This window comes from Epinephelus lanceolatus, chromosome 11, assembly GCF_041903045.1.
Source record: "Epinephelus lanceolatus isolate andai-2023 chromosome 11, ASM4190304v1, whole genome shotgun sequence".
NCBI lineage: Eukaryota > Metazoa > Chordata > Actinopteri > Perciformes > Serranidae > Epinephelus > Epinephelus lanceolatus.
Window position 1 is genome coordinate 32,718,534 of NC_135744.1, and position 26,863 is coordinate 32,745,396.

Sequence of the window (26,863 nt, forward strand, 5' to 3'; positions counted from 1 at the left end):
TGTCAATCTCTAACTCCAAGCAAGAAAGATAAATCTTAATCTTAGATAAGTTAATTTTGTCTGGTCTGAATTAGAGTGAATGACATGATTCTCGTACGACACTGTGCCCCAAGATACCACAGATAACTGCAATTTTCAGCCTTTTAAACAGTGATTACCAGCCACAAACCTGCATTGAAAGTCTTTGAGACTGTAAATCGATATTGCAAGAGCATACGTTCACCAGCCACTTTATTAGGTACACCTGTTTAACTGCTTGTTAGTGCAAATAGCTAATGAGCTAATCACGTGGCAGCAACTTGATGCATTTAGGCATGTAGACATGGTCAAGATGACCTGCTGAAGTTCAAACCGAGCAACAGAATGGGAAAGAAAGGTGATTTAAGTGAGTTTAACCATGGCATGGTTGTTGGTGCCAGACGGGCTGGTCTGAGTATTTCAGAAACTGCTGATCCACTGGCATTTTCACCACCACCATCTCTAGGGTTTACAGAGGATGGTCTGAAAAAGAGAAAATATCCAGTAAGCGGCAGTTCTCTGGGCGAAAATGCCTTGTTGATGCCAGAGGTCAGAGGAGAATGGCCAGACTGGCTCAAGATGATAGAAAGGCAACAGTAACTCTGATAGCAATAAGATGGGCTACAACAGCAGAAGACCACACTGGGTGCCACTCCTGTCAGCTAAGAACAGGAAACTGAGGCTACAATTCACACAGGCTGACCTGTGGACAACAGAGGGTTGGAAAAACGTTGCCTGGTCTGATGAGTCTCAATTTCTGTTGCGACATTCAGATGGTAGGGTCAGAATTTGGTGTCATGGTGTAAACAACATGAAAGCATGGATCCATCCTGCCTTGTATCAACGGTTCAGGCTGCTGGTGGTGGTGTAATGGTGAGGGGGAGATTTTCTTGGCGCACTTTGGGCCCCTTAGTACCAACTGAGCATGGTTTAAACACCACAGCCTACCTGAGTATTGTTGCTGACCGTGTCCATCCCTTTATGACCACAGTGTACCCATCTTCTGATGGCTACTTCCAGCAGGATAACGCACCATGTCACAAAGCTCAAATCATCTCAAACTGGTTTCTTGAACATGACAATGAGTTCACTGTACTCCAATGGCCTCCACAGTCACCAGATCTCAATCCAGTAGAGCACCTTTGGGATGTGGTGGAACGGGAGATTCACATCATGGATGTGCAGCCGACAAATCTGCAGCAACTGTGTGATGCTATCATGTCAATATGGACCAAAATCTGTGAGGAATGTTTCCAGCACCTTGTTGAATCTATACCACTGAGAATTACGGTAGTTCTGGAGGCAAAAGTTGTCAAACCTAGTACTAGCAAGTGTACCTAATAAAGTGGTCAGTGAGTGTATTGTGACATACTGCCATGATTTTTGGCCTGCCTCTTCATCAAAATATGAAAATGACCAAAACAAAAACTAGACAGAGATCGAGGAATAGAAACAATGATCAATTTTAATTAAAAACATTCTATTTTTAATCAAAATATGCAACTGTGTTTCTGATGCTCCATCCTTTTGCCACATGAGTAAGTGTGGTTGTGTCTTGATCATATATGAACATCCACACTCGCTAGCACGCACGCACACACACACTGACTACTTAATGTTTATTACATGATTGTTCTGTGAAGCAGAGTGAAATAAAGCGTTTAATCCAGCGGCAGCTTGCTAACACATTGTCCTATCCCCCGACTGCAACCTCTTGACAGGCAGGAGAACACATCTGTTAACTAACTAGCAACCTTGCTTTACAGCTGTTAGCATACTGACTGAACCCCCGAGTGAGAAAGTGTTCTTGATTTGATTCACATATAATTAGGAAGAATTGTCTGAGTAACTGTCGTGATTGTTAAACTATCTTTATTCCTTCCTTTCTGAACGTCCCGTGTTGAATTGTATTGTAATGAAAATGTATGTATAACCCTGTAGCCCCATAAACTGACTCCTGCTGACCGAGCTTTGCCAGATAGCAGAACTTGAACGAAAACTGAAACACAGAAACATTCGAACATCAGTGTTGCTAAGAAAACCCTTTACGCCACCTGACAAAGTTCTCTTTTTGTTGTTTGGTTTCCATAGGAACAGTTAAAAATACTTCAAAAAGGTCAAAATTTCAACGTGTAAAACCAAAAGTTAAGAGTCTTTTTCTCAATTCAAGAGTCCTTTTGCTCTGGCAGACAGCCAACAAGAGAAGAGAAGAGAAGAGAAGAGAAGAAAAGAGAAGAGAGTAAATCAAAAAGAGAAAAAGTCAGAATCTTTCATTCATTCTTTCTCCCTTGTTATCCTCCTTCTTTTATACTGCCCACCTCCAGGCCGCCAGGTTGGGAAGAGTTAATTCTCCACCGGCATGGGCTCTTGCGGCAGTGCAGACACTCCTTCCACTGCCACTGGCCCACAGGCCTCTGGTGTGTGTCCTGGTGTTGATACCGGCTCTGGCTGTGGCGGCTGGCTGAGGATGACCTGCACTACGTAGTCCCTGGAGATGTTGAGTTGGTCCAAGCGCAGCCTGTCTGTCAGCGGCCGACCTGAGAAAAACCAGCGTTGGGTTGCAGCAGGCACACCCTCCTGACTGTGCAGACGACGCTTCATCATGCCCACTGTGTCCGTGGAACGGACCGCCAGGCGGAGGTCGCGACCCGTGGAGAGCCGGAGCCGAAGCTGGCACTCCCCTCCTGAGCCAGGGTCACTGGCGCTTCCCGTGGATGGGTCTGCCGCCCCGGAGTCTGGATCTGAACCGTCCGGCTCATCAGAGCGCTCCTCGATCATGTTAACGGGAGGAGAGAGGCAGTAGACTGGCAGCTGGTAGCGATTCCCCAGTTCATCGTAGCATTCAGTCAGAGCTCCTGGAAGAATGGGAAAATATGTCAATACTTTTACCTTTATTACAACTTAATTTATTCCAAAAAAAGGTAATATTCCTACTAGGCTGGGTAATGAAAAACAATATTCTACTAATATTCCCATTTACACAAATCTGTGTATACTCCGATTAACATGCCCTAACATGTTAGGGCCCCAACCTATCCCACTTCTGAATTGGCAAATGCTACATTCAGGAAAAGGCCTAATTTGGAATATTCAAATGAAATATGCTGTCTGTATCAAATTCAAAATATTTTCACATTCAGAATAATAGCGGAATATTACCGTCCATGTTAACGTACTCATCAAGAGTCTGGTGGGACACAGAACATTTTAACAAGTCTATTTTAACCCATTAATGTAAACCACACATTTCACAGTGAAAAGTGAAGCGAAACATCGCCATGTTACGTCAGGATTCAGTTTGCTGTAATGGTCTGCTGGACTTACCACAGCTATATACACACTTCTTATCATGTCTACATACTGGAAGCTATAAACCATCATCTGCAGCAGCTTTCTGTGACTGGCATACCTATGTAAACATAACTGTGCGCATAGTTATATTCAGTACACTAGGTAAATGTTTAACTGGGAAGTTCCAATACAAAGCGATTAACAACTAAAGTGATCATTTCAGGTAAACCCTCAACCTTTCACTTAATTTTTAACTTTCAAACAACAGGTCTGTCTAAGTCATGTTTTTTGGTACCTTGTTTTGCTTGAGCTTGACAACTTTTTGGCACATTCATATAATGTATTTAAATAGCCATGCTCTTTTGTATGTTTTCATTACTGCACTCATAAACTTAAAGCCCTGTCATTTTACCATATAACAAAACCAAAACAGGACCTTCAGTTTACATTTCCCTGTAAGATGAAATGGAGAAATGAGAGACAGACTCACTCAAAACAAAGACTGTAAGGATACAAAAGTGAAACCAGGAGAAAAGGGAATGTCATGCTCCTGTTGGAGTCCTACATTCAAAGACATTATGTCACTGCTGACCAGCTGTGATTCAGACCCAGAGTATGGAGTTGGTGGAGAGTGGGGGGGGGGGGGGGGGATAAGATGTAGTGGAGAGGTCATAGTATTCCACAGACAGAAACTTAATACAGTGGTATTCACAGGGGGGCCCCCAGTGATCCTCAAGGGGATTTCAGACAGGTCCCCCAGTGCACAATAGTTTAATGTCAATACTTTTCACACCTGAAAACACCAGCTACTTTGTGGTAATGGGTGGCTAAGAAGGGGAAACCTCTCTGGGGCCCAGCCACTGGGGTGGGATGTGAGGGTGCCATGAAGGCCAGAGATCATCATGTTCATCCTATGATAACCACGTTTTATTTTGAACCAAAATAATCACTATTACTTGTTAAAGCAACAAAATAAACACTGTATGTATTGTTACCTTTGTAAAATGTAGCCTAGTCTCTATATACAGACTCTGCATTCAGTGAATGTAGAGTCTGTAGGCAAACCCTGAAGATCTTGCCTCCGGAAGAAGAGCGGAAGAGCCCTGGTTTCCGGTTGTAGGCTGTTTGTAGTCCGCGTGATATTGACCGATCACGTTTGAGCCAGCTGCAGTTGTTGCCAGGTTAAACGGTCCGTGCGGTGAACTAACGAGGCGGAACATAATTGGCGTCACTGCAAACTCTGAATCCATCGCAATGGTTCAGCATATTTACTTATATATAAACGGAAGTCGGAAACGGAAATTCGCCTCCTCCGCCCAAATCAAACCTGATTGCCAAAAAATCGGGGATCTGCCCCCAGAGGCTATATCGCCGTCTGCCGGAAGTCAGACGCCAAATACAGCTGATGGGTTCCAAGAATGAATGTAGCCTAACCCCTCCTATAAAAATGGTATCAGTCCCTTTTCATTTTCTATTTGTTATATTTAACCATTACAAAAATGAATTTAAAAAACACCAATAAAAAGCACTGGACACTTTCAGGGGCCTAGCTATTTCTTTGGGTAGCTTAAGAGTAAAATACAACCATGAGTAAAATCCATGAACAGCCAATTTTTCCCCAATGTTATGTGTTTTTAATGGTTTTTAAAGGATGGTTATGTTTCTCTGAAGACAGTCTTAAAATAAGATCCAAACAATTAAAGATCGAGGTGAAAACTTTCCCCACAAACCCAAGAAGGCCCCTCTAAAGTCGTTTTTATAAACAACGCTTGAAAGGTCACTGCACCGCTCTCGTGTTGTTTTATGACTTGAGCGGAGGCACGAGCCGCTTGAGAGAGACAATGAGTTTTGTGGTAAGTGAGAGTGAGTTGAGTCAGCACAAGCCCACAGGACGCTATTCTCTGCTCTGTATGATGACTGCTGTGGTCAAGGTGAGGACATTAAGGCAACGCTGCATCACAGGACACGGTCTAGCAGAGTGAATATGAGAGCGAGAGAGAGTAGGGGGCGGAAAGAAAGAGCATCACTTACTGAAATGTGTAGTATTGTGGATAACAAGTGTGCAGTGCCTTGTAACAACTGCACTCACCAAAAACCACTTGCAAAGGCAAACTCTTCAAACTTATGCAGCCAAATAATTTGGTGGCATACTGACAGTGACATCACTGGTAAGCATGTTTTTAATGTATTAAAGCTCCTATTGTTATGTATTATTTTACTCTCTATTTATCTGTATTATTGCTGTCTTTGTGCTGCTTTAACAACCAAACTTCCCCTCTGACGATCAATAAAGGTTTATCTTCTCTCTCTGCTTGCCAGTAGCATAACTGAAATATCAACATGTGCAAATAAATCCAGGGATTCGGATTCACCAGCTTCAGATGAGCTATCTGATCTCAGATATGTCAGCACACCTCACTGCATTCGGATGTGCCAATTGTTCTGTAGACCAGTTTAATCACAAATGTATAAAAGAAAAAGAAGTGTGTTCGATTTTAGGGGGGAATAGTGGCATCTAGTGGCCAGAATTGCACATAGCAACCGCCTGAAACTTATCCCGCTTAGAATTCCTTCAGTGTTCATTGTTTGATAGGTTTTTATCAGGAACCAAATTATCTGCAGAGGCCTCTTCTTCTCCAAAACAAACGGGCCAGGTGCTTACAACCAGCCAATGTCACAGAAAGCTAATGTAAATACAAGATAAATGTTACACATGGTTCACTGACAAACAATAAACACAATTTGGATACGGATCTCGATGCCTGTGTATCTTACTTGCTTTATTCCTCTCCAGTTGGCTCCACCTTAGTGTTTATCCTTCAGCTGCAGAATGCTAATGGATTCCAGGTGGTGCTAATGCCTTTGGTTGTGGGATTTCATTAAACAAGACTTTAGATTGGAAAAACATCCCTGCAAGAGAAGGGATCAGCCTTGCACCGAATTTAAGAGATTAAATTTTATGATCAAAACAAGAAAACATTTGTTTATTTGAGAGATGCTTTGGTGCTGTTTCGCATGGCCACCCAAAAAGCAGTTTGACTGGTTACAGTTGAAAACATAAAGCCTATAATAATAATGTGAATCAGTGAACATGACGTTTTCATTTGTTGCAGGCTGGATAGAATCCTACATGGCTCCCATTTTCTGCTTCACAGTGTCACTTTTGAAGACCGCAGATCAAGTTGTTCTCCAATCTAATTACACACACGGACAAAGGAGCCCATTAACTGATGCATCCCTAATGATCGAAAAGTCTCTATTATGAATGCAGTGGGAGTTTTAAAGAACTTTAAATACCCAGTTCCATTTTCTAAATGGCCACAACAAAGTCTACATTATATAATATGTGTTAGTACAGTAATGGAGGTAATTCAAGCAGTTAAAAGAATCTGCAGGATCGCTTCTTAGAAAGCCGCGACTTAACCGACTAGTCCCACAGTGACATAATATTTTTCACCTTCCTCCAGACTGAAATGTCAGCAACTATTGCGTAGATTGCCATGAAACTTTATTTACAGATATTCAGTCCCCAGAGGATGAATCCTATCAACTTTGGAGATAAACTGACTTCATGTGCACCATGTGGACACCACATTTGTGGTTGTGAGTGACATGTCTCAATTTTTGAATGGACTGCCATTAAAAATTTAGAAACTCTACACATTCATGTCCTCTTTGATACCCTGACTTTTCTTCTTCAGCCTCAGATGTATTTTGTGTTTTGTGTTAATGAGAAAAAGTGAGCATGCTAACACCTTAAACTAACATTCTGACCATGGTAAACACTAAACCTGCTAACTATTAGCATGTTAGCCTTGTCACTGCGAGCATGTTAGCATGCTGAGCTTTTAGCTCAAAGCACCACTGTGCCCATCCCTGCATTTGTGTAGTGTTGGAATAATTGGAAAAATAAGGTCCTGACTGCAAAAATTCACACGAACACCATATCGAGTCAGGACAACAACTCGAAAAGTGAGCAAAAAATTTGGCATACGAGCACAGGGTGGGCAAAAGTAAATCTTCGGTTGATGGAAAACATTTTATTAATGCACCTATTGTGAGCCAATTGTTTGCTCACATGCAATTCGAACGACAGTATTACGTTGTAAGCTGTAGTTGCTGTCCACGTAGACCTAGATCAGTTGGATAAGTTATTTATTAGCATTATTCAGGTAAAGCAATACTTTAATAGTTTTAGGGGATGTACTGGTGCAGCAACAAATCTGGGAATAATCATTTTGTAGTATAAAGCTTCAAACTGTTATCAATGTGTTTTTAAATGCTCTGAGCAATAAAATACAACACATCTTTGTTGTAGCGTCCACGTTGATTCCACATTACGACTTACAGCAGTTGGAAGAACCCTTTTCCAACTCAGGAAATTGGATCAGCTGAAGAGCATGTGAATGCAACATCATAAGTACCAAATTGAAACTGAAATGGTGAAAGCAAAGAAACTGAGCAATGGAGAGGCATAAAGTTGTGAGTAATAAAAATATTTAAGTGACCTGGCTGCTCTTTGTACTGGAGTGCTGGATTAGTGAAATGGTGACATCAGGCCTGGGGAATCCACAGCTGCAGCCCAGCGGGATCTGATCTGACCTGGCCAAACTACTAAAGGGAATGGCGCAGGACAAGACACTGACTATGTTTACATGCATAATAAGTCTGTCTGTTCGTAACTGATATACCCAAATCTTATTCAGGTTGAGCTGACCTTGAGATTTAGTGTCCCTGTTGGCCTGCTAACGGAATAATTATGTCCACCTTTGTTTTCCTTTGACTTTGGCCGAAACTACCTATTTTCATTACTGATTCATCTGCCCTTTGATTTCTAAATGAATTGTTTTGTCAAGAAACTGTCAGAAAATAGCCACAATACACGTCCTGTGTAATTTCTCAGAGCCCAAACTGACAGACTTAAATATAATATTTTAGGCGACCAACAGTCCAAAAATCCAAAGCGATTCAGTTCATTATCAGGTATGACAAATAAAAACACCAAATTCCCATATTTACTGGCAAATGGGTTTTTTGCCAACAAAAAGACTACCAAAAAAAAAAAAAAAAACCTATCAAAATAGTTGCTGATAAATTTTCTGTCAACCGATTGATTAATTAACTAACTGTTGCAGTTGTAGTTTCGACACAATGAGAATTTATGTTTTATCAGTTAATGATTTAACTTTCACTGATACATAAAAAACACACTTCTGGACTCTTATATGAAAGTCTAGAGAGACAGGTGAAAGCGAAAAAACACACTTTTAGACTCTTACACAAAAGTCTGGAGAGTCAGGTGAAACCGAGAACGCCATCATCGAGACAAAATGATGTGTCACCATCCAAACCTCACCACGACATCATTGAACAGGACAAAGGTAACCTTTCCTTTCCGCAATTGAGGTAATATGACTCTGAGGTGATATGAATTAGGAATCAAGAGAATGACGCACATCCACAAAAAGCCTGCACAAGCAGCTGATAATACTGTGTGGAGTTGCTGGGATTCCTGAATCTGAGCCAGTTTTATTGATTTGTTCTGTGAGAATGCACTCCAGTAAGTTTTTATATAAACGTAAGCAATTACTTCATTAAATCTTACTTTCAAAAGTGCAGAGACACGCCCCCTTTCATTTATTATTTATTGATTCCTCATACAGCATATACCTCCTAATAGCTAAAGTCTAAACATCACAATGTGCTCATTGAGATACACTTAGAGGTTTAGCATCTGAAACTCTTTTTAACTGCAGGCTGAATCCTGTAAATGATTATAGCTGCTTGGAATCATTAAACACTCAATTATCGTGCAGAAGCCACTCACCCAAACAGAAATGTAAAGTCATGTATGGCAAGGTTTACTTCCTGTTTATGTAACTTCAGCATCAGATGGCACTTGAAACCACGGAGGATGTGTAAGATAACTTCCAGAGGAAGTTTTGTTACATCCTCTGGCTTCTCAACTCGAATTCTGTTGATGTAACCTATTAATATCTGGGAGCTGATAGTCAGTGGCCCCCCAGTGGTAACGGATGCCGTCTGGTGGCAGGAATGTATGTCATGGCCTGGCAAAGCCACCTCACTAATTTTGCGTTTCTTACTGTGGTCTTTGAGGGCCAAAGATGCAGCTTGAGATGAATGTATTTTATTTACACCTTTCAAGCCAGAGAAACATAAAGGCTGTTCTGAAACTATCAACCGAAATCAGTCTTTGAACATGTCTGAGGCAAGAGATTGTCTGTGCAGTTGCAGCAACATGCTTCATTTCCTATCCACGTCTCAATCTAACAGTTGTGACTGATAGTTGGCAGGTGGAAAGGAAGTGTTTCACACTTCACACTAACTGTATATAGTACATTCTAAATGCTAGAGCCATAATGTAGTTTTCTGTTTGTTTTATTTATCCTTATCTAAAACATGAGGTGGCTACATGTATACACATGCAGTTCTGACACTGAACACAGGGTGGAGCACTGATAAAGGAACTGCATATAGCTAAACTACAGGTAATGTGGAGTGTGGAACGCACATGGGAGAAGTTTCCTCGTAGGCATTCTTCTCACTGAAATTTATTCATTTTGATCCAAATCACAACTCTTTTCTTAACCTTAACCAAGAGAAGTCATTCTGGTAGAAAGCCCTCAAGCACTCCTAACAGCAGTGTGGAACAGTAAACAGGTTTTGAACGTGTAAGGATGTCAGTGTGTCAGCTTGCCGTGCTTGAGTCTGAATTTGCTGAATGAAAACATCACTGTAGTCGAATATGCACAATGCTACAATCAACCTAAGCTATAGCGAGCGTATGTATTTTGAACTGTGAATAAATGGATTGCAGAATCCAAAGATAAACAGATCACTGACTGGATGTGTCTGAAACAAGTTCATCCTGTTCGTCCATCAGTGTCTTGTTTTGGTACGTTCCTATTGTTAAAAGTCAACACATACAAACTGTCTCATACTCTTTTGCAATTAGAAAAAATCCACACACTTTCCTGTTTTAAACTAACAAGAAATAATACACTACATGCACCAAATAATGTGTGAATGTTGCTCCAATTAAACTTTACAAATCTGCTTTAAAATTTGGTATTCCAAACATTTAATTGCCTTTTTTGTAGCTTTCTGAGTTGCTCCTGGAGTGAAATTAACCTTTTCTCAATTAACAGTTTTGTCTGTAAAATGCCAGAAAAAGGTGAAATGTTTCTGTTCTGTATTCAAATGTCTTGTTTTGCCTGACCAACAGTCCAAAACTCAAAGTATTCAATTTACTTCATCATGTGCGACGTTACTGGCAAATGTTGGCATTTTTTGCCTAACTAAACAACTGACACAATTATTAAATTTATTCTATTTAATTTCTAATTAATTTTCTGTTGACTGAGCAATCGATTAATCTGCTAATCGTTTCAGATTTACATCACCAGCATAACGAAAAATAAAGGAGCTCTGAGTGTGCAGTATTTTGTAATTCTTTACAGTGTGAACACCGTGCATACTTCAACTTGCTTTGAATTGCCCGAGCTTGTCTCTACTTTCAGTCCCTTGCTTGGTCTCTCTTAGAATGCATGCTTGTCGTTTCCTGTACTCTCATTAACTTGCAATCAACTACTTCCTAATCATAACAGAAAAAATGAAAATAAAAGTTCACCAAAAAAAAAACCCAAAAAAAACACAGAGTGTGAGACTGTAAGGAAATTCTCTACAGCTGAGATCCTGAGTTTGATTTTCTCTTGAGAAAGAGGGCGTTGAAATTCTTGAGGTGGTAATCATCAACTGCAATGTCCTACATAAAGTCAAACAGAGTATTCAGAGAGGTATCTGCTACATCTACCACTGTGGAAATGTGTGTTACCGTGCGGCAGTGTGATGCTGGCCCCGTCGAGGATGGCCTGAGCCAGCAGGTGGTCATTGCTCTCAAAGGCGCTGGCCGCAGCCCGCAGCGCATCCCAGATCTCCTTCCGGCCCTCAAATGCTGGCGCCGTATCCCAGAACTCATCTCTCTTGCTGCGCAGCTGGCCTTCAGTCATCGGATAGTCACTTTTCCATTTAGGCCGCTCTCTCTTCAGGGGCTGGTTACGCCCTAGAGCCACTGGGAGGAAGAGAGAGAGGAAAGGAGAGATGGAGAGAGAAGAAAGAGAGGTAGAAGACAGGACGGTGGGAGGGGAGATGAAGAAGAGGAGCAGAGAAGGGAAAGATAGACAAATATACACAGAGCATGAGAGTGGGGATGGGGCAAATGGAGGGATGTGAGAAAAGAAAGAAATGTGGGGGTGGAAGGAAGGGATAATCAAGATAAGGACATAAGAAAAACAGAAACAAATGGGGATGTTGGGAAGAGAAAGCAGACAGAGGCAGTGTGGAAGATGATAGAGAGAGTGAGATGACGGGGGAATACACAGAGGATGAAAATGAGAGGTAGAGGTGGAAATTAATTGAAACGGGGAATACAAAGAGTTAGGGTTTATCTTAAACAAAGTAGCACTCTTGTAAGATTGCGTAAGTACACAACTAAGTTCAGATGACAAATAAAACATGAGCCTACACCATCAAACACACAGAGCACACACTCAGACTGAGCAGAAGTGAAGCTAGAAGTGTTGTGTTACTAAACCTAGTTACAAGGTTAGGGTTATAGCATCTAACAGTGCTCCATCTGCAGCAGAATGGCTGATGAATAACACCATCTGGATCAACACCGAAGGGGACAACAGGTACGGGATGGTGCGTACGTGTGTGTGTGTGTGTGTATGTTTGTGTGTGCGCAACACAGAGACAGAGGAGAAGAGAGAGGAGAGAATGACGGATCAAGGTGTTGAGTTACACCTGCTGCTGGTACACATGTACTCCGACGATCACATGGCACAGTCCGATAACACCAACCTTCAACTGACTGTTTGTAGTAAATACGTGCTCAAACAGACAGACTGTTTACGCTTACTTTGACTTTTTCCCTCTTTGGTGGTGGAAAATGTCATGATTCACCTGTATACAAGATTTATACGCTGCTATAAGAGTTTTCTGTTTTTAAAATGGCTCATAAAGCCAGCAGATTATGACACTTAATCAAGGGACGGAAGGTAAATGAGGTCCTTGGTTTGACAAAATAAGACAAACCGTAGTGGTGCCTGTGGGGAAATTTAGATGTCTAACTCAAACAGATAATAGCATATATAAACACCATTAACCACACATGTGATTATGTAAACAACAGCAGCAGCAGCAGCAGCAGCTCATATTGACTCAAACGAAAACAGAATGTACTTCAAAAAAGTTATCGGACAGAGATCCCTGCGTGGATTCATGTGTACGTACTTGTATGCTAACACCAAATTGATTAGTTGTCCATGTGTTCATACTCTTAGTAATTCCCTATGTGGGTCAGTATGTGTAAAAAGATGATTTTATAATAAAAAAATATCACTATGCTTGGACTAAGTAAACCTAGTTCTAACACCTGCAGATAAATTTACATGTGTTTGGGTCTAATTGTCTCGTCTCTCTCCTCATCAAAAAGGGTGTCGAGTAACAGCTGCTGGTCTGCATCTGTTTTAACACTGCATAGCTTCTTGTTACTACACACACTCCTTCGCAGATAGAGGGATCTCTGAAACCTGTTTATGTGACATCTAAACGGCCAGGAAGTCCGAAGAAGTCGTCGAGAGGGATGTAACGGCAAAAAGGAAGACATTACGGAAACCAGGGTGTATCTCAGCATCTCTTAAGTGGTCAATCCCCACCCCCCATCTCCGCATCTGTGCTTACAGTAACTCACTGGCCAGTGGTGGAATCCCTCCTTGGACCAGAAAAGCAGGAAACTACAGTACAAACTTGTCTACAGCACCTCAGCCTGATAACGATCTCTGCAAGAGGGGCCTTGTGGTTGAGATCTAAGCACAACATCGCTGATTCAAATCCAGCCAGGGGCACTTCTGCATGACATAGCCATCTCTGTCTGCCATCTACTGTACACTGACAGTGTCTCCTGTAAACTACATAACTGCACCAGTGCACATCCTCCACATTCAATGCACTTTTTAGTTATAGCATCACCAGAAACAGCTTACACAAATATTTTTTTTTACAGTTTATCATGCTCCATAATCTCAGGCACTGCATGCAATACTGTTTACTGCTGATTGAATACAATAAACCCAATTTATTTCAGCCTTCAACTGTGGTCTGCTCATGGTGGATGGGCAGCATGGTGCTCATTGCACTCGGGCCTTGTTCAAAACACACTTCCTTTATCATAACGCTGAAGCACCCTTTAAGTTTTGACACCTCCTACTCCTCCTCTTCCCCCCCAACACTTCCCAGCACTAAACATGCCCCAACACCTCGCTTATACAAAACAGTTCATACAAAAAACAGCCGAACAATAATCATAAGTGCAGCTTGCATTGGGAAAACAGTGTCTTCTACCTCGCCTGAGAGTCAGGACATAATTAAAATCAGACTGTATCACTCCCTTGCATGCCATTGCCGTCTGTGACCCATATTTGTTATGCAGAAAAGCTAGCAAGCTAACTAGGCTACATTTTTAGCCGGCTAGCTCAGTAAAAAACCCAAAGAACAAAGGGAGGCATCGTCGCACAGTGAATATCCCCCAGTTTATAAAGTAGCCAAGAGGCGTCATTTCTGGCTTCAAGGCCCGCTGTGTGGAGGGAGATACCCGGGAGGGCTGCCGTGTCTGTCTCCGGCTCTGTCTGGCTCGAGTATAAAGACAGGGAAGCAGCAGACCTCCAGCCAGGACAACATGCAGAAAGCCTCCAGGAAGCCCCCCCTGAATAAAAAGCCGAGCGTGTGCGCACTCACAGACGCCGATAAGCCGTGTAAGTTACCTCCAGTGCCGTCCGAGTTCTCGTTTAAGCTGCCCGAGGAGTCGTGGTGGCTCCCGACACAGCCACCCATGGATGTTTCGGCAGAGCAGCCCGGGCTAGGTAGCTCACCCCCCGGCCCACTGCTAGAGCTACATCTACTAGCCCCTCTCTCTCGGTTTTCTCTCTGCCCCCCTCCTCCCCTTCCCTTCTTCCCTTACTTCCTCCCCTCCCGTCCTTTCCTTGCTCCTCGCTCCCTCCCGTTCTCCCGTTCCTCTTCCCTTCCTCCCTCCCCTCTTCCTCTCAGCAGCAGTGGCGGGGCGCAGCGGGCATCCTCCTCTTCATCTGTGGGGAAGGAGAGACAGATAGGGGGCTCGCATCGGTGCAAGGTGACCGGGAGAGGGGGAGAGAGGAGGAACAAAGAAGAAGTGCACTGTCAAAGAAAAGAGAAAAGGATGTCGTCCTCTTTCGGGCAGCAAATGCTTCCTTTAGACTGTAGACTGTGGTGGTGGTGATGATGATGATGATGATGATGATAATGCACTGTGACACGTGTTATTATATTTTGTGTTCAGAAAAGCTGTTTGCTGCCCTGAAGAGGACACATCAAATTTACCCTTGTGATTGTGAATGTCAAAGAAGCCTCCTGCTGTTACTGCTGGCCTCATGTAGGCAGGGCCCTCTACTCTATCTATCTATCTATCTATCTATCTATCTATACTTCAAATGTCTTGCACAGGTGGATCAGATTGTGTTATTGTTCTATTATATTCTGCTTTATTCTCTCATGCATAGCAGATTTTTACTGGTTAGATTAGGTCCTTGATTCAAACAGGCACATAATTTGGATTTATTCATTTGTTTATTTTGCAGATAAAAATCAGCTTTTAAACTGCACAGTGAAATCTAGTGATTGTGCTGCTTGTTTTAGTCCATTCTATTCTATTGTAGTCTTTCTTGCAGAGATTGGATTTTAATTATGCTATCAGTAGTTTTCTGGTTTTCACACACATTTGTTGCAAAGGATGATCACATTTCACAACACAGAGTGAAGTGGTATTATTGTTGTATTCTGTTCTCTCACGCAGAAGAGTTTCAGTGGCTAGACGTTAGGTTTTTTTAATTTTATTTTGCAGATAAACTAAGAACGCTGAGTGAAATGTAGTTATTGCCAATTTTGTCCCATTCTGTTCTATTTGAGTCTGAGATTGAGATAGTCTTTTATGATGCTATCAGCAGTTTCCTTGTTTTCACACACATTTGTTGCAAAGGTTGATCACATTTCACAGCGCAGAGTGAAATGGTATTATTGTTCTATTCTGTTCTCGCATGTAGTAAGGTCTCAGTGGCTAGACTTTAGATTTTTTTTAAATTTTATTTTGCAGATAAAAATCTGATTTAAAACACTGAGTGAAATTTAGTTGTTGTGCTTTTATTTATTTATTGCATTTTTGAGGATTGTTTAACATATGTAAAGGCCGAACAAGATAGGGTAACCTAGAAAAAAGAAAATACATAAATACCTACGTAAAACATAAACAAACAAAGATAGTACAATAATAGGAAGTAAGTGACAATAATATATGATGATAAATTTAAGAAACTTAAATACTTGTGCATTATTTCGTAGGATATAGTTAAATAGACCCATACGTTTCTTAAGTTAGAGGATACAATTAAAAACAACTAGGTATATCATAGGTACACACAGATTTCAACACCCATGATACCCACATAGCTAATCGTATGTGCTCATACACATGAATGTGTGTAGGAGCATCGTCTGTTACATAAATCTCAACCATCTATTCTATTTTAGTCTTTTTTTGGAGACATTGTTTTTTATTATGCTTTAAGTAGTTTTCTCGTTTTCACATGCATTTGTTGCAGAGGTTGATCACAGGAAGATTGATTTTATAATATAGAGGGAAATTTACTTCATAATGATGACTATTATATTCTATTTTAGTGTTTCTTGCAGAGAGGCTTTTTTTTTATCATACTAGAGTGAAATGTATTCTATCCTCTCATGCATAGTTGGGTCTCAGTGGTTAGATTAAGCAGGTTGTTGATTCAAACAAACACACACTTAAGATTTATTTTATTTTGCAGATTAAATTAAGTCATTGTGCACCATTGCAGCTGGGCTTTTTATTATGCTATCAATAGTTTTTAGGTTTTAACACACATTTGTTGCAGGTTGTTCAGATTTTACGATACACAATGAAATTAAATTATTATTCTCATCTGTTCTCCTCTTTTTGCAGTTTTATTCTGATCCATAATATTTCAGCATACTGTAGGCCTGATCTTCTCTCTTCTCTCTCTATCTTCTCTGTCGTAGTATTTCTACTCACTCTATTTCTGCATCCGAGTGCTGCAATGCTACACCAGATGGACACACTCATGCCTGGTCACTATCTTTAGGACTTAAGAGACTTGAGTGTAATTTGACACACTGGCACTGACACACACACACACACACACACACACACACACACACACATGCACTCATGTGTTCATGTACACACAGAGACACAAACACACACAATAGCAACAGGATAGGGAGGGTAATTTTACAACAAAGCTGTCTGGAATTACAATTATTTCCCATTGCTAGGAACTGAGAGAAGCCATGTTTATGCAGCGGAGAGCTTACTTGGAAACCCTTTTCTGATTGTCTGAATGACGTAATATGATGTAACAACTTGCTCAGAATACACTTGACATATCGCTGCATATTTTGTGATCAAGGTCACAGCAGGAGATTCAGCACAATCTTTTGTGCTATCTTCTCTGTGTAGACTCCCGTTCGTCATGACACAAGTCATTAAACATCTGCCTTTATATGAGGGCGTTTTGCTCAGGAGGTGCTACTGTGTGACGCCTGAGGGAAGTGATTTTAGGAGTGTTGCTCTTTTTGGGACCAAGCAGTGCAGTTTATACAGAGATTACTGAGGCTTTATAAAATCTCAAACCCACATTGTTACATTGGACATGTCCTAAAAAGGTTAAAAGGAAACGTTAGGCTTGTAAAAACATGTGGTTGTATGGTTCCAATTAAAGTCCTAGGCTCACTGTTGTTTGTTCAATGCAGCTTTGTTAGAAGCCTCAGCAAGCTGTGAAATGTTACCCACACTGTTCAAGGCAAGAATAGGCTGTTGACTAAACACACATGGAAAGTGTGACAAGTTGATTTCTGGGAACTGCAGTGACCTCTAGTGTTTCATCCCTGATGAGAATTAAATGTTATAATGGCAAAATTATTTATTTTTGTGATAAATCTGAGGGGTCGCCAAACAGGATAATTTATTTAGATGCTATTTTAATATTTGCTTTGTTCATGCAAACTATTGGAAAATTGTGCCGGACTTCAACTTATTTAAATCAGACCAGAAGAGAGTTTGGCTGACCCAGCTGCAGGGAGTCGGTTGCCCACATGGGGTCACATGATAAATCTGAGAGGTCATGAGCTAATAGATTTGGAAATCAGACGAAATATGGTTGTGCTGCACCAAATTATTTTTCAGGTTTTTGTCTAATCAGTGATTTTGCTCATGAGTTGCTGGGTAATTTCATAAAATGAAAGAATTTAAAGAGAAAAAAAAAATCATTCTTTTAGTAGGAGAGGTCCCTACAGTGTAAAATTTGTAACACGCGACGCAGAGTCACAAGATGACACAGCTTTATCTTCAGGGATCAAAAGAGGAAAAGGTTGGCAACCACTGTTGTTGACAGTGCTTGTATCTGGGCTAGGAAAGCACATTTGTGCAGCATTAAAATGTCCGTCCCGGATGTTTCACATTAGACTCACAGTCTGGTTGAAAATATCAGATACATCTCTACATGTGCATGCAATGTTATACAGTAAATGTTATGTATACCACAGCAGAAGTAAAAGGACATTTTTCCACTAATGACTGCATGGATTTCTGCAGATTTCCTCGTATGTTATGAACAAGAATATGACCAGTTTTCTTTATAAATCAATTATAAAGTTGGTTGTGTGTTGCAACTTGTTATTTTAAAGTGTAATCATCAGTCAACCATTGATTGACATATATTTGCAGCAATACATACATGTACAGTCTTCTGTAGTACGCGGCCCAGTCAGTAGATGGAGTCAGAGAGTTTGAACTGTAGACTGTGGTATCAAAATACTCTGTGCATGTGTGAGTGTGTGTGCGTGTGTTTTCACACGTGTGTCAGTGAAAGAGAGACAGCAACAGAGAGACATTGACACGACTTTTACTGAGTGTGTGATGTGAAGGAGGCAAAAGGTCAGGAGCGTCCGTGTGCTAAAGATTAAGTGTAATCACACACCATCAATGGTTGTCCAACAGAAGCTTGCTCTCTTATTTGTGTTATTGGAGTTTCTTTGAGTGAATAAAGCACAGTCACTATCAGCACTCTCTGTCAGTCATCATATCTGATGTTGTCCATGTACTGTAGCATTTCTGTGGGACATTTTTGGCACCGCACACATGCACCTTAGCAGAAAAAGAAAACATGATTATGGTGAATGTTTTGAAAAACAGGACACTGAGAAAATAGCCACACTGGTTGTTCACTCCGGCCCCCGGGTCAGTAATTGCTCAGCTGTCTGTCTGCTCTGCAGGCAAACAATCACACAAGAGGCTTCCTTTTTCAGGTTGAAAAAAACCCCACTTTTTCAGACACTGACCTGTCTTTGCCTTTCATAGACTTTTGAAGTTAACCCTTCTTTATCCGACATTTCTCTCTAATCTCTATCTCTATCTCTTTCACTATCAACACCCTTTCTTCTCCTATTCTTCTTCCTCTTGAGCAGACAATCTTCCTCCCTCCTCTTTCATCTTGCCAACAGAACAGCTGACACAGGGGTTAATAGGCTTGTCATTGATTTATTCTTAACTGCCTGGCTCTTGCGCTGGCGCAGAGTCTCCAGCCTTACATCTGGCCTATTATCTATCTGATGCTGCGGTCCCAATTGTCTGGCCATTTGAAGATGTTCAACTGCCCCATCTGTGTTGAAGATAGGGCTGCTAGTGGATCCATTGATTTACTGTTATCTGTCAAGCGCTATCCCCTCAACCCATATAACCACAGACTGTATTTGATGATGACTAGAGAGACTGGGCGGCTTGAAGCTTTTAAAATCATTCACATCCAGCTGTGTGTGAAGGAGGCTGGCACACAGCGCACACTTGATTGTCCTGTCAATGATTTACAATTACCTGCTTTGTCAGAGCAAAGCTGCAACCCCCCTGCTGTTGGAAATGGGACAAAGTGACGATGGAATAAGATGAAAAGATGAAGGCTAAAAATCTGAATGAGCAAACACAGGAGAGCCAGATTGTAAGAAATTCAGGTCAAGTTGACCCTGAGGATAAAAGTGGCATTCAGCACTTTGCCACTTCTTTTAGCTTGGTCCCATCTGTTATATTTTATTTTTCCAAGTTAACTCTAGACATCTTTTCATCTGTATTTATGGTGTGGAACAAATGTAGTCAGTGTTGTACACAAAAATAATATCACATCCTGGTGCACTGAGACTCTCAATTCAGTTATTCATATTTGTGCAGATTTCTGAAACATTATCCACGGACATAGGGCAAGATAGACATATTTGTTAAGATTTAACAATTTTATTGCAAATTGAAATTAAACAGAAATGTTAAACAGTTAAACAGAAATGACAGCTTGTGCTTTTGTTCCAGTTTTCAGGTGGTTAAAAGGTTTTTTGTGACCATAGTGAAGATGTGGACAAAAGAAAAAGGTGCATTGCCAGAATAATATGCATTAGTGTGGACATGTTTGTCAGTCCCCTTTATGGTCCTCGAGTGTGCATTTGTAAATACTTTTATTTCACACACATAGTGTATGTGCTCTGGTTTTGAATTTTTGTTTTGCTGAAATCTGCAAAATCACATTCCAAAAAGTGTTCACAATACCACGAGTTCTCAAGTAGAGTTTGTAAGAGCCACAATGTGTAAGTCAATTTAAATTTAAATTTTCATCATACAAAATACATTTCCAGACACGATATAAAACTTAGATATTGTATAAAAATGTAAAAGGACAAAAATGCATGTATGTTGAATTTTGGTGATGACACTACCTTTAATTTTGTAATTTACATCAGAGAGAGCTGCATTAGCACAGGAGCACATAGTTTTTCTACAGTGTGACTGTTGCTGTGTCTCAAATCACATACTTCCGTTAGTACACTTCCATATGTGCACTATGTACTTATTGGCGTAGTCCGCGAATTTCGAAATGGCTAGTGTTGTCTCAAACCAAACACGGCCATTGTGCACTCACCAGAAATGACAACCGCAAATTAGCTAGTTAGCAAACTAGCATTAGCATTTGTGTTATCGTTCGCGGTACCAAATCATTACAGACTGCTAAATTAACCCAGTAAACATACTGCTAGCTTATACCTGACAACAGTATAGTGGTGCTTAGTGCAAAAAACACATGTATTTGTACAATGCAGCGACGTTCACGGTCGCACAGTCCTCAGCCGCCATTTCCAGTTTGAAAAGTGGTCCCTCCCCTTCCGCTACGTAGCCACGATGGCGACCATTGAGGGTGAGAAGTGTCCATAGTTCCACACTCAACTTCTTGACCGTTTTGAGTGCGCCATCCGGATACTCATGGTGCACTGCATTTTTTTAATACTTCTCAGTGTGAACACTGAGTGTGAATACTAAGTGGCAATAGTGCTATGGGGAGTGGTTGTTTTACACCAAGATATCAGTGCTTTCTCTACCTGAATTGTGCCCTCAAAACCAGTTATATTAAGTTAAATAATTAAATTTTCCAAACCCTTTCCAAGTGGTTTTTGTGCCTAGACCTGACCACACGTTAACCACAGTGCTGTGGTTCTGCTACCTAATCACATGCAAATGTAATGTGCCCGTGGTTAACACAAACGTAAACAGTGCCAACATTCTGGTGATTGTGTTGCACAAGAAAGACCATTTAGAACAGTGGTTCTCAACTGGTTGGTCGCGGTCCAAAAGTGGGTCAGGGGTCCATTCCGAATGGACCGCAAGTGGCTCGCAAACATGTCAAGTTTGTAAAAAACACACCTTATTTTGAAGTACAGTGAATTTCTGGTACAGTGCATTTATTTTAAAATGCCATTCTCTGCTGTAGAGTGAGTGACTATTACACAGCTTCTTGACAGAGACTAGCTTGACTGCATGGCCAAGCACATGTGTGATGCTGAATGTATTTAAAGGAGCTATATGTAAGAAATCTAAAGCAAATAGTCGAAAAATCATCCTAATATGTCACAGAGACTAAGGAATAATGTTCATATAACATACTGATCTCACCGACAACAATAGTACAGCCAGAATATTCGCATTTAAAAAACATTTTTACAGTCCGCAAATCATGTTTATGTTTTGAATTTGTGTCTTGGCCTGTCTTGGCCTGCCACCCACCGCCGTCTACCAGTCACGCAGTCAGTAGAGTCTCAGCATCAGTTACAGTTACGACTGAGCTACAGCAGCACGGCAAGCAGCATTAGCAGTGTCCCGGTACATAGCATTAGCAGCTGGCTTCTCCTCAGCTGTATCCCGGCAGCAGCATTAGCAGTAGAGAAGCCGGACTTGCTCGAACGGTCTGCTGGAAAACTGAAGATCAAGGACACGGCGACGCGGCCCTGCCACGGCAGCCGCCCGTGGGCAAACAAATCAGTCTCCAGCGTGCCGCTGTCCAGCAACCTCAAATCTGTAGGGGAGGGGGGTGGACACGACTCGTGGCAGTATTTTGAATTTGAGTGCAGTAACCGTTTTAGCCACATTCTTACATACAGCACCTTTAACTGTGTGGACCATGAACTACAGACGAAGGAGAAATTCTGACCCAACGGTAGACTCACAAGTCAGTCTTTAGACGCTTTGCTTAACTAAAGACTGATGACTTTCTCCCTGATAGATGGGCGGATACAATTTCAGAGTTAAAAGAAACTCCCAACGTTGCAGAACCAATAGTAAATCCACAGGGCGATCCTTCGGTGGCTCGCTGAACTCTTGTGCTCGTAAACATAGTCCGACTAGAAACACACGCAGCCGTACAAAATGTCTCAAGTCGCTGTAAGTCCTTCATTTCCACAATCTTGTGGACTGAGCACACGTTTGATAAAACGGAGTTAAATCTCTCAGCATCCATTTTCAAGCTCTCTGTGTGTTTGTTTCCTTGCGGACGAGAAAAGGGGGAGCGCACATTTCCGGGAGGGCGTGTCCTTTTCAAAAATGCAAGAGGCATTGCTTTGTTGCTGGCCGTTTTCGCTGGTGTGTTAAACACACTTTAGAAAGGAGTGTCCCCAGACTATCAGAAGGCAGAGATCTCTGATTGGTGGCGAGACTAACCCAATGGCTGGACTGGTTGGGAACCACTGATTTAGAAGAAGCAGCAAGAAAACTGTCCATAGTTTGTCCCTGATCAAACAAAAATTCCTCTGTGGAATACTGGTGAAAGTGTGAAGTGAACAGGATAGCACCAGCGCTGAGCTTAACCTGCCATTTATGCTTTATCCCAAATGGCAATCGATGTGGGCAAAAATGTTGATGAAGAATGTGGAGGAATGAGGAAAACAGTGGCAAGTGACCCCAACTCACCTTATGTGCTTCGGCCCCATTCCTGATTAATTCCTAGCATCTGTGCACATATTCATCAAGTCCTCTGTTTTATTTTCTGGCAATATTGGCTGTGTTGTGGGAACATACCAGTATGACTGCTGAGACTTTACAAGAGCACAAATGGCAGCAAAAAATGTGGAGCTACCAAGATTTAAAGCTGGTTTTGGCAAGAATGACCCTGGCCAGAGAGGAGACTAATAACCTACAGGTTATTAGTCTCCTCATAAAAGCGAAAGTCTGTGGTGTGCTAAATATTGAAACAAAACAAAGAGGCACAGTATGTGTGGCTAAACATTTTTATCTAACACAAAGGCCTTTCTGTAAAGTGTGGGAGCAGCATCATTTCATGGCGGTGGGCTTTTCAGCTGCGGAGAGAAGGGGAATTCTGAGCCTGCAGGGGAGTGCGTTTACATAGAAATGAATAACCCAATTATGATTGGGCCTTTGGAGTATCCCGTTTATGTGTTTGAGCTTGTAAACACCATATCCCGTTTTCAGAAACCTGGATAAGCCCTTATTCTGTTCATGACTAAACTGAAAAAAAATTATGCTAAGTACTTGTACTTTGAAAGACACCAGGATACTGTTGCATGCTTATTCCAGTTATTGAGTTGCCGACTACCTGCACAGGTGCAGCTTCAGCAAAGTGATGTTACAGAAATACAAAAAAATTGTAGGTTGCAACAGCATTTTACTTCTGGAGCAATGAAGAAACACAGTTTTGTCTTTCGGAAATAAAAGAGGCTGAAAATTGTTCGCCACTGCCCCTTGTCCACACACAGTGACAGTGAGAATCTGACCCATGGATGTATAAAGAGAAGTGGATACAGCACTGGAGGCGGGGCCGCATTCATTTCTATGAAAGCTTGAAAGGTGGCACATGAAGCCAAAAATGTTAAACTGCTGCGTATAAAATCACCTGCATGGTCAGCATTGTTTCTGCACTGTGCGGCCCACAGAGAAGGCTCACTGGAGATTCCCACCAACTTAGCTGGCTGCTTCCAGTTTAGCGCTCTGCTAACTTAAATGGGGATAAAATTATTAAATCGTGCAGCTCTTCTAGACTTTCCAAATGTTACTGGACTGAGTAGTTCCAATTCTGATAGTGAAACATAGTCTCGTAGAATGGTTCGTATGATATCCAAAGAAAAATGCATGTATGTTATCCTACAAATCAGTGCCCCACAAATGAGTTTACGTCCTTTATGTAGAGTTACAGTTATTAACATAATGTTACAGAGGTTGGGTTTAGGTAAGTAAGGTTCATGAGGTTGGGTTTAGGAAAAGACACATGGTGAGGACATACTTTAAAATGATTCTAAGTTCGCTCGAAGTTTACACAATTCCAAACACGTGACTCCAGGGGAAAGACCCAGGGGACTGTTCAGAGAGTTGTGACCCATCCACCACCCCAACCTACTGCCTGGGGTTGCTTCCTTATTTACTCCCATCAGTGCATTGGTCACAGGATCGCAGTCATTCAAAGAACATGGGATAGCCTATGTACAAATTTGGATGAATTGCTTTTCCTAGGAAAGCATACAAAGGGTTTGTAAGAATAGCCTGGATAGTGAAACGAGTTATTTGTGTTTGTGATGCTCAAAATAATGTAACTACTACCTCTTTCACCATGTAAGTGTGAAGGAAAAAGTCTGCCACAGGGCATCATGTGACGGATGTAACGTCACTGTTTGGACACTAAAAATTGGCTTGAAAGCCACATCCTTGGGGCCTGGTCTGGCCCCTGTGTGGAGGACAGTGTTATAAGAGTAGCGTAGCTGCTTTCAGGAGTGATGTTAGGTCAATCACTGTGGTGTGGTGTGCGGTTGAGACAGAGAGGTAAAGAGATGGACGTAGATGGGCTCAGAGCAAGCGTTTATTCTGTTGGGCGAGAGGTGGGGTACACTCTGGACAGGTCACCAGACTATCACAGGGCTGACACATAGAGACAGACAACCATTCACACTTATGGGCAATATAGAGTCACCAATTAACCTGCATGTCTTTGGACTGTGGGAGGAAGCCGGAGACCCGGAGAAGACCCACGCTGACACTTCCCACCCTGGATTGGATCGAACCAGGAACCCTCTTGTAGTGAGGTGACATTGCTAACCACTGCACCACCATGCTGCCCTCAGTAAATGTGCAGTGTAGTGTTTAAAATTTCCTGTAGCTTTCTTCTTCTGTTGTCAAGTTTGTTTTTGTAAACGTCACAGTGCATGCGTAAACAGACTGCAGTACTCAGTAACCGAGTTACTAGTATTTTTCACATATACAGGAAATATGAATCACCCAGTATCTCTTTGCTCATGTAAATATCATAACTGGAATATGATCTTAACTGGGAAAAGCCTCATAAACTGGTTGTCTATGTCCATGTAAGCACTCACTGACTGAGTCCAAACGCAGGACACTTCTTGAGTAGAACCTGCTTATGAATGTGAACAAAATTTATGTTCTAACACGACAACCACCCTACCATCCAACCAGCTCAACACTGGACTGGCTCTTGAACAAGAATGTTAAAGTCCTTGAGTCCAAGCCCAGACTGGAATCCCTTTGAAAATCTAAGGGCCGACTATTCACTGAGATGATGAGCTGCTCATGGAAACCCCTTTTAAATTTAGGCCAAACAGGGACAAATCTGTAATGAATAATCTAGGTATTTTAAAATCCAGATGGGCTAATCCAACACAGATGATTTGCTAAAACCAAAGATGATTCTGCAAAGCATTTAAACTGCTGAGACCTTATTAACTTACAGGAGATTTATAAGAATCTTACGACATTTTAACTTAGTAAATCAGAGTTTCTTTGTGTGAAGTGTTGACAGGAATCTAAACTTTAATCCGCTTTGAAGTCAGGCTGCGGCACCACAAAAGAAGAACTCAGAGGTGTACTATGTCCTTTCTAAGGGGGGTGTAATGTAACATAATGGACGCTTTATTAGACTCTTACTCTATATGTTATCTGTATTAACATCAACAAGGATAGTAGCCCTCAGTCATGAGACCTTTGGAGAACCTCAGTGCTAATACATCAACACAACCATAATTAAACCATAAAATTACCATAATTGCTACAGCTGAAATGTGTTTGACTCAGTTTTACAAGAGGGAGAGAGTTAGATGGAAGAGCTGACCCCGTCTTACTAATTTTGGTCATTACTGCTGCGGCACTGGTGGCTTCATATATCTTATCATTCCAGAGTCTGTCTCCTCTGTTTTGTGTGTGTGTGTGTGCGTGTGAGTGTGTGCGTCAGACACATAGCAAAGCCCACACACAGCCCTGACTTGTTATGGTAAAGCTCCGTCATATGGAGATTAGTCTGTCCGCTGACTGCGTTGCACACCACCTACTGTATGCTCCATTTGCTCTATAAACAGCTATAATCTCTCTTGTTGTAAACCTTTACGCTCGATACATTTCTCCACTGTCGGTGCATCTTCACAACCGGCGTATCATTGATGTCCAAGACAAATCTGGTTACATAACTTCACTGCTCTGCCTGGTGATTTAGGACAGTGAAGTATTTCAAGGAGTGAACTCAACAGTGAAATTCCAACCTACAAATCTCCTCCTGATATGTCCCAGTGAGCAAAACTGTCCCTAAATAAATGCAAAAGGCTCAGGGAAAGACCCAAAGTGTTCAAAAGAGTTATGATAGGTCAATTCAATTATGTGACTAGGACTCTTTTTATTTATTTTATTTAGGAATGTGGCTGACAGATATAAAAGTTTGGACTCTTTTTGAACCCATTTATAGTAATGCTAGTCACAACTATATTGTTTTTAGTCAGGCTTGTGTAGCCTACATGGCGATGTCTGTCCGCCAGTCCACCACTTTAGTCCAGACTGTAATACCTCAACAATTTTACGATAGATTGTGTTGCATTGATAATCATTCACATTCCCCTCAGGATGAGTTGTAATAGCCTGACTTTGGTGACACCGTGACACCTTTTCCTCAAGCTCCATCATCAGGTAAAAATTTCAATTTGTCCAATACTTTCGTTTACAAATGAACCTGCAAATCTAATGACATTTACATCAGCTTTAGTTGAACTTCGTGTTTCATGCTAAGTTGGGGCAGTC

At 41.5% G+C, this 26,863-nt stretch overlaps 1 protein-coding gene across 1 annotated transcript; it reads right to left on the reverse strand.

Annotated features, from left to right (window-relative positions):
* Positions 1 to 1,457: 1,457 nt before the first annotated feature.
* Positions 1,458 to 14,342, reverse strand: ubtd2 (ubiquitin domain containing 2). Its single transcript, XM_033610664.2, has 3 exons — positions 14,154 to 14,342; positions 11,165 to 11,401; positions 1,458 to 2,873 (listed from the first exon to the last, which is right to left on the reverse strand). Exons 1-3 carry the CDS (start codon positions 14,221 to 14,223, stop codon positions 2,362 to 2,364), a joined length of 819 nt encoding a protein of 272 aa, XP_033466555.1. The 5' UTR covers positions 14,224 to 14,342; the 3' UTR covers positions 1,458 to 2,361.
* Between the last annotated feature and the right edge of the window lie 12,521 nt (positions 14,343 to 26,863).

Bases quoted from the DNA above. Each gene is read 5' to 3' on its own strand.
- ubtd2 (XM_033610664.2), bottom strand. From the start codon at position 14,223: ATGGGTGGCTGTGTCGGGAGCCACCACGACTCCTCGGGCAGCTTAAAC. The intron at 11,402-14,153 runs GTAACTTACACG...TCTTCCTCCCAG, and splicing joins GAACTCGGACGGCACTGGAG to TGGCTCTAGGGCGTAACCAG. The intron at 2,874-11,164 runs GTAACACACATT...CCATTCTTCCAG, and splicing joins CAGCATCACACTGCCGCACG to GAGCTCTGACTGAATGCTAC.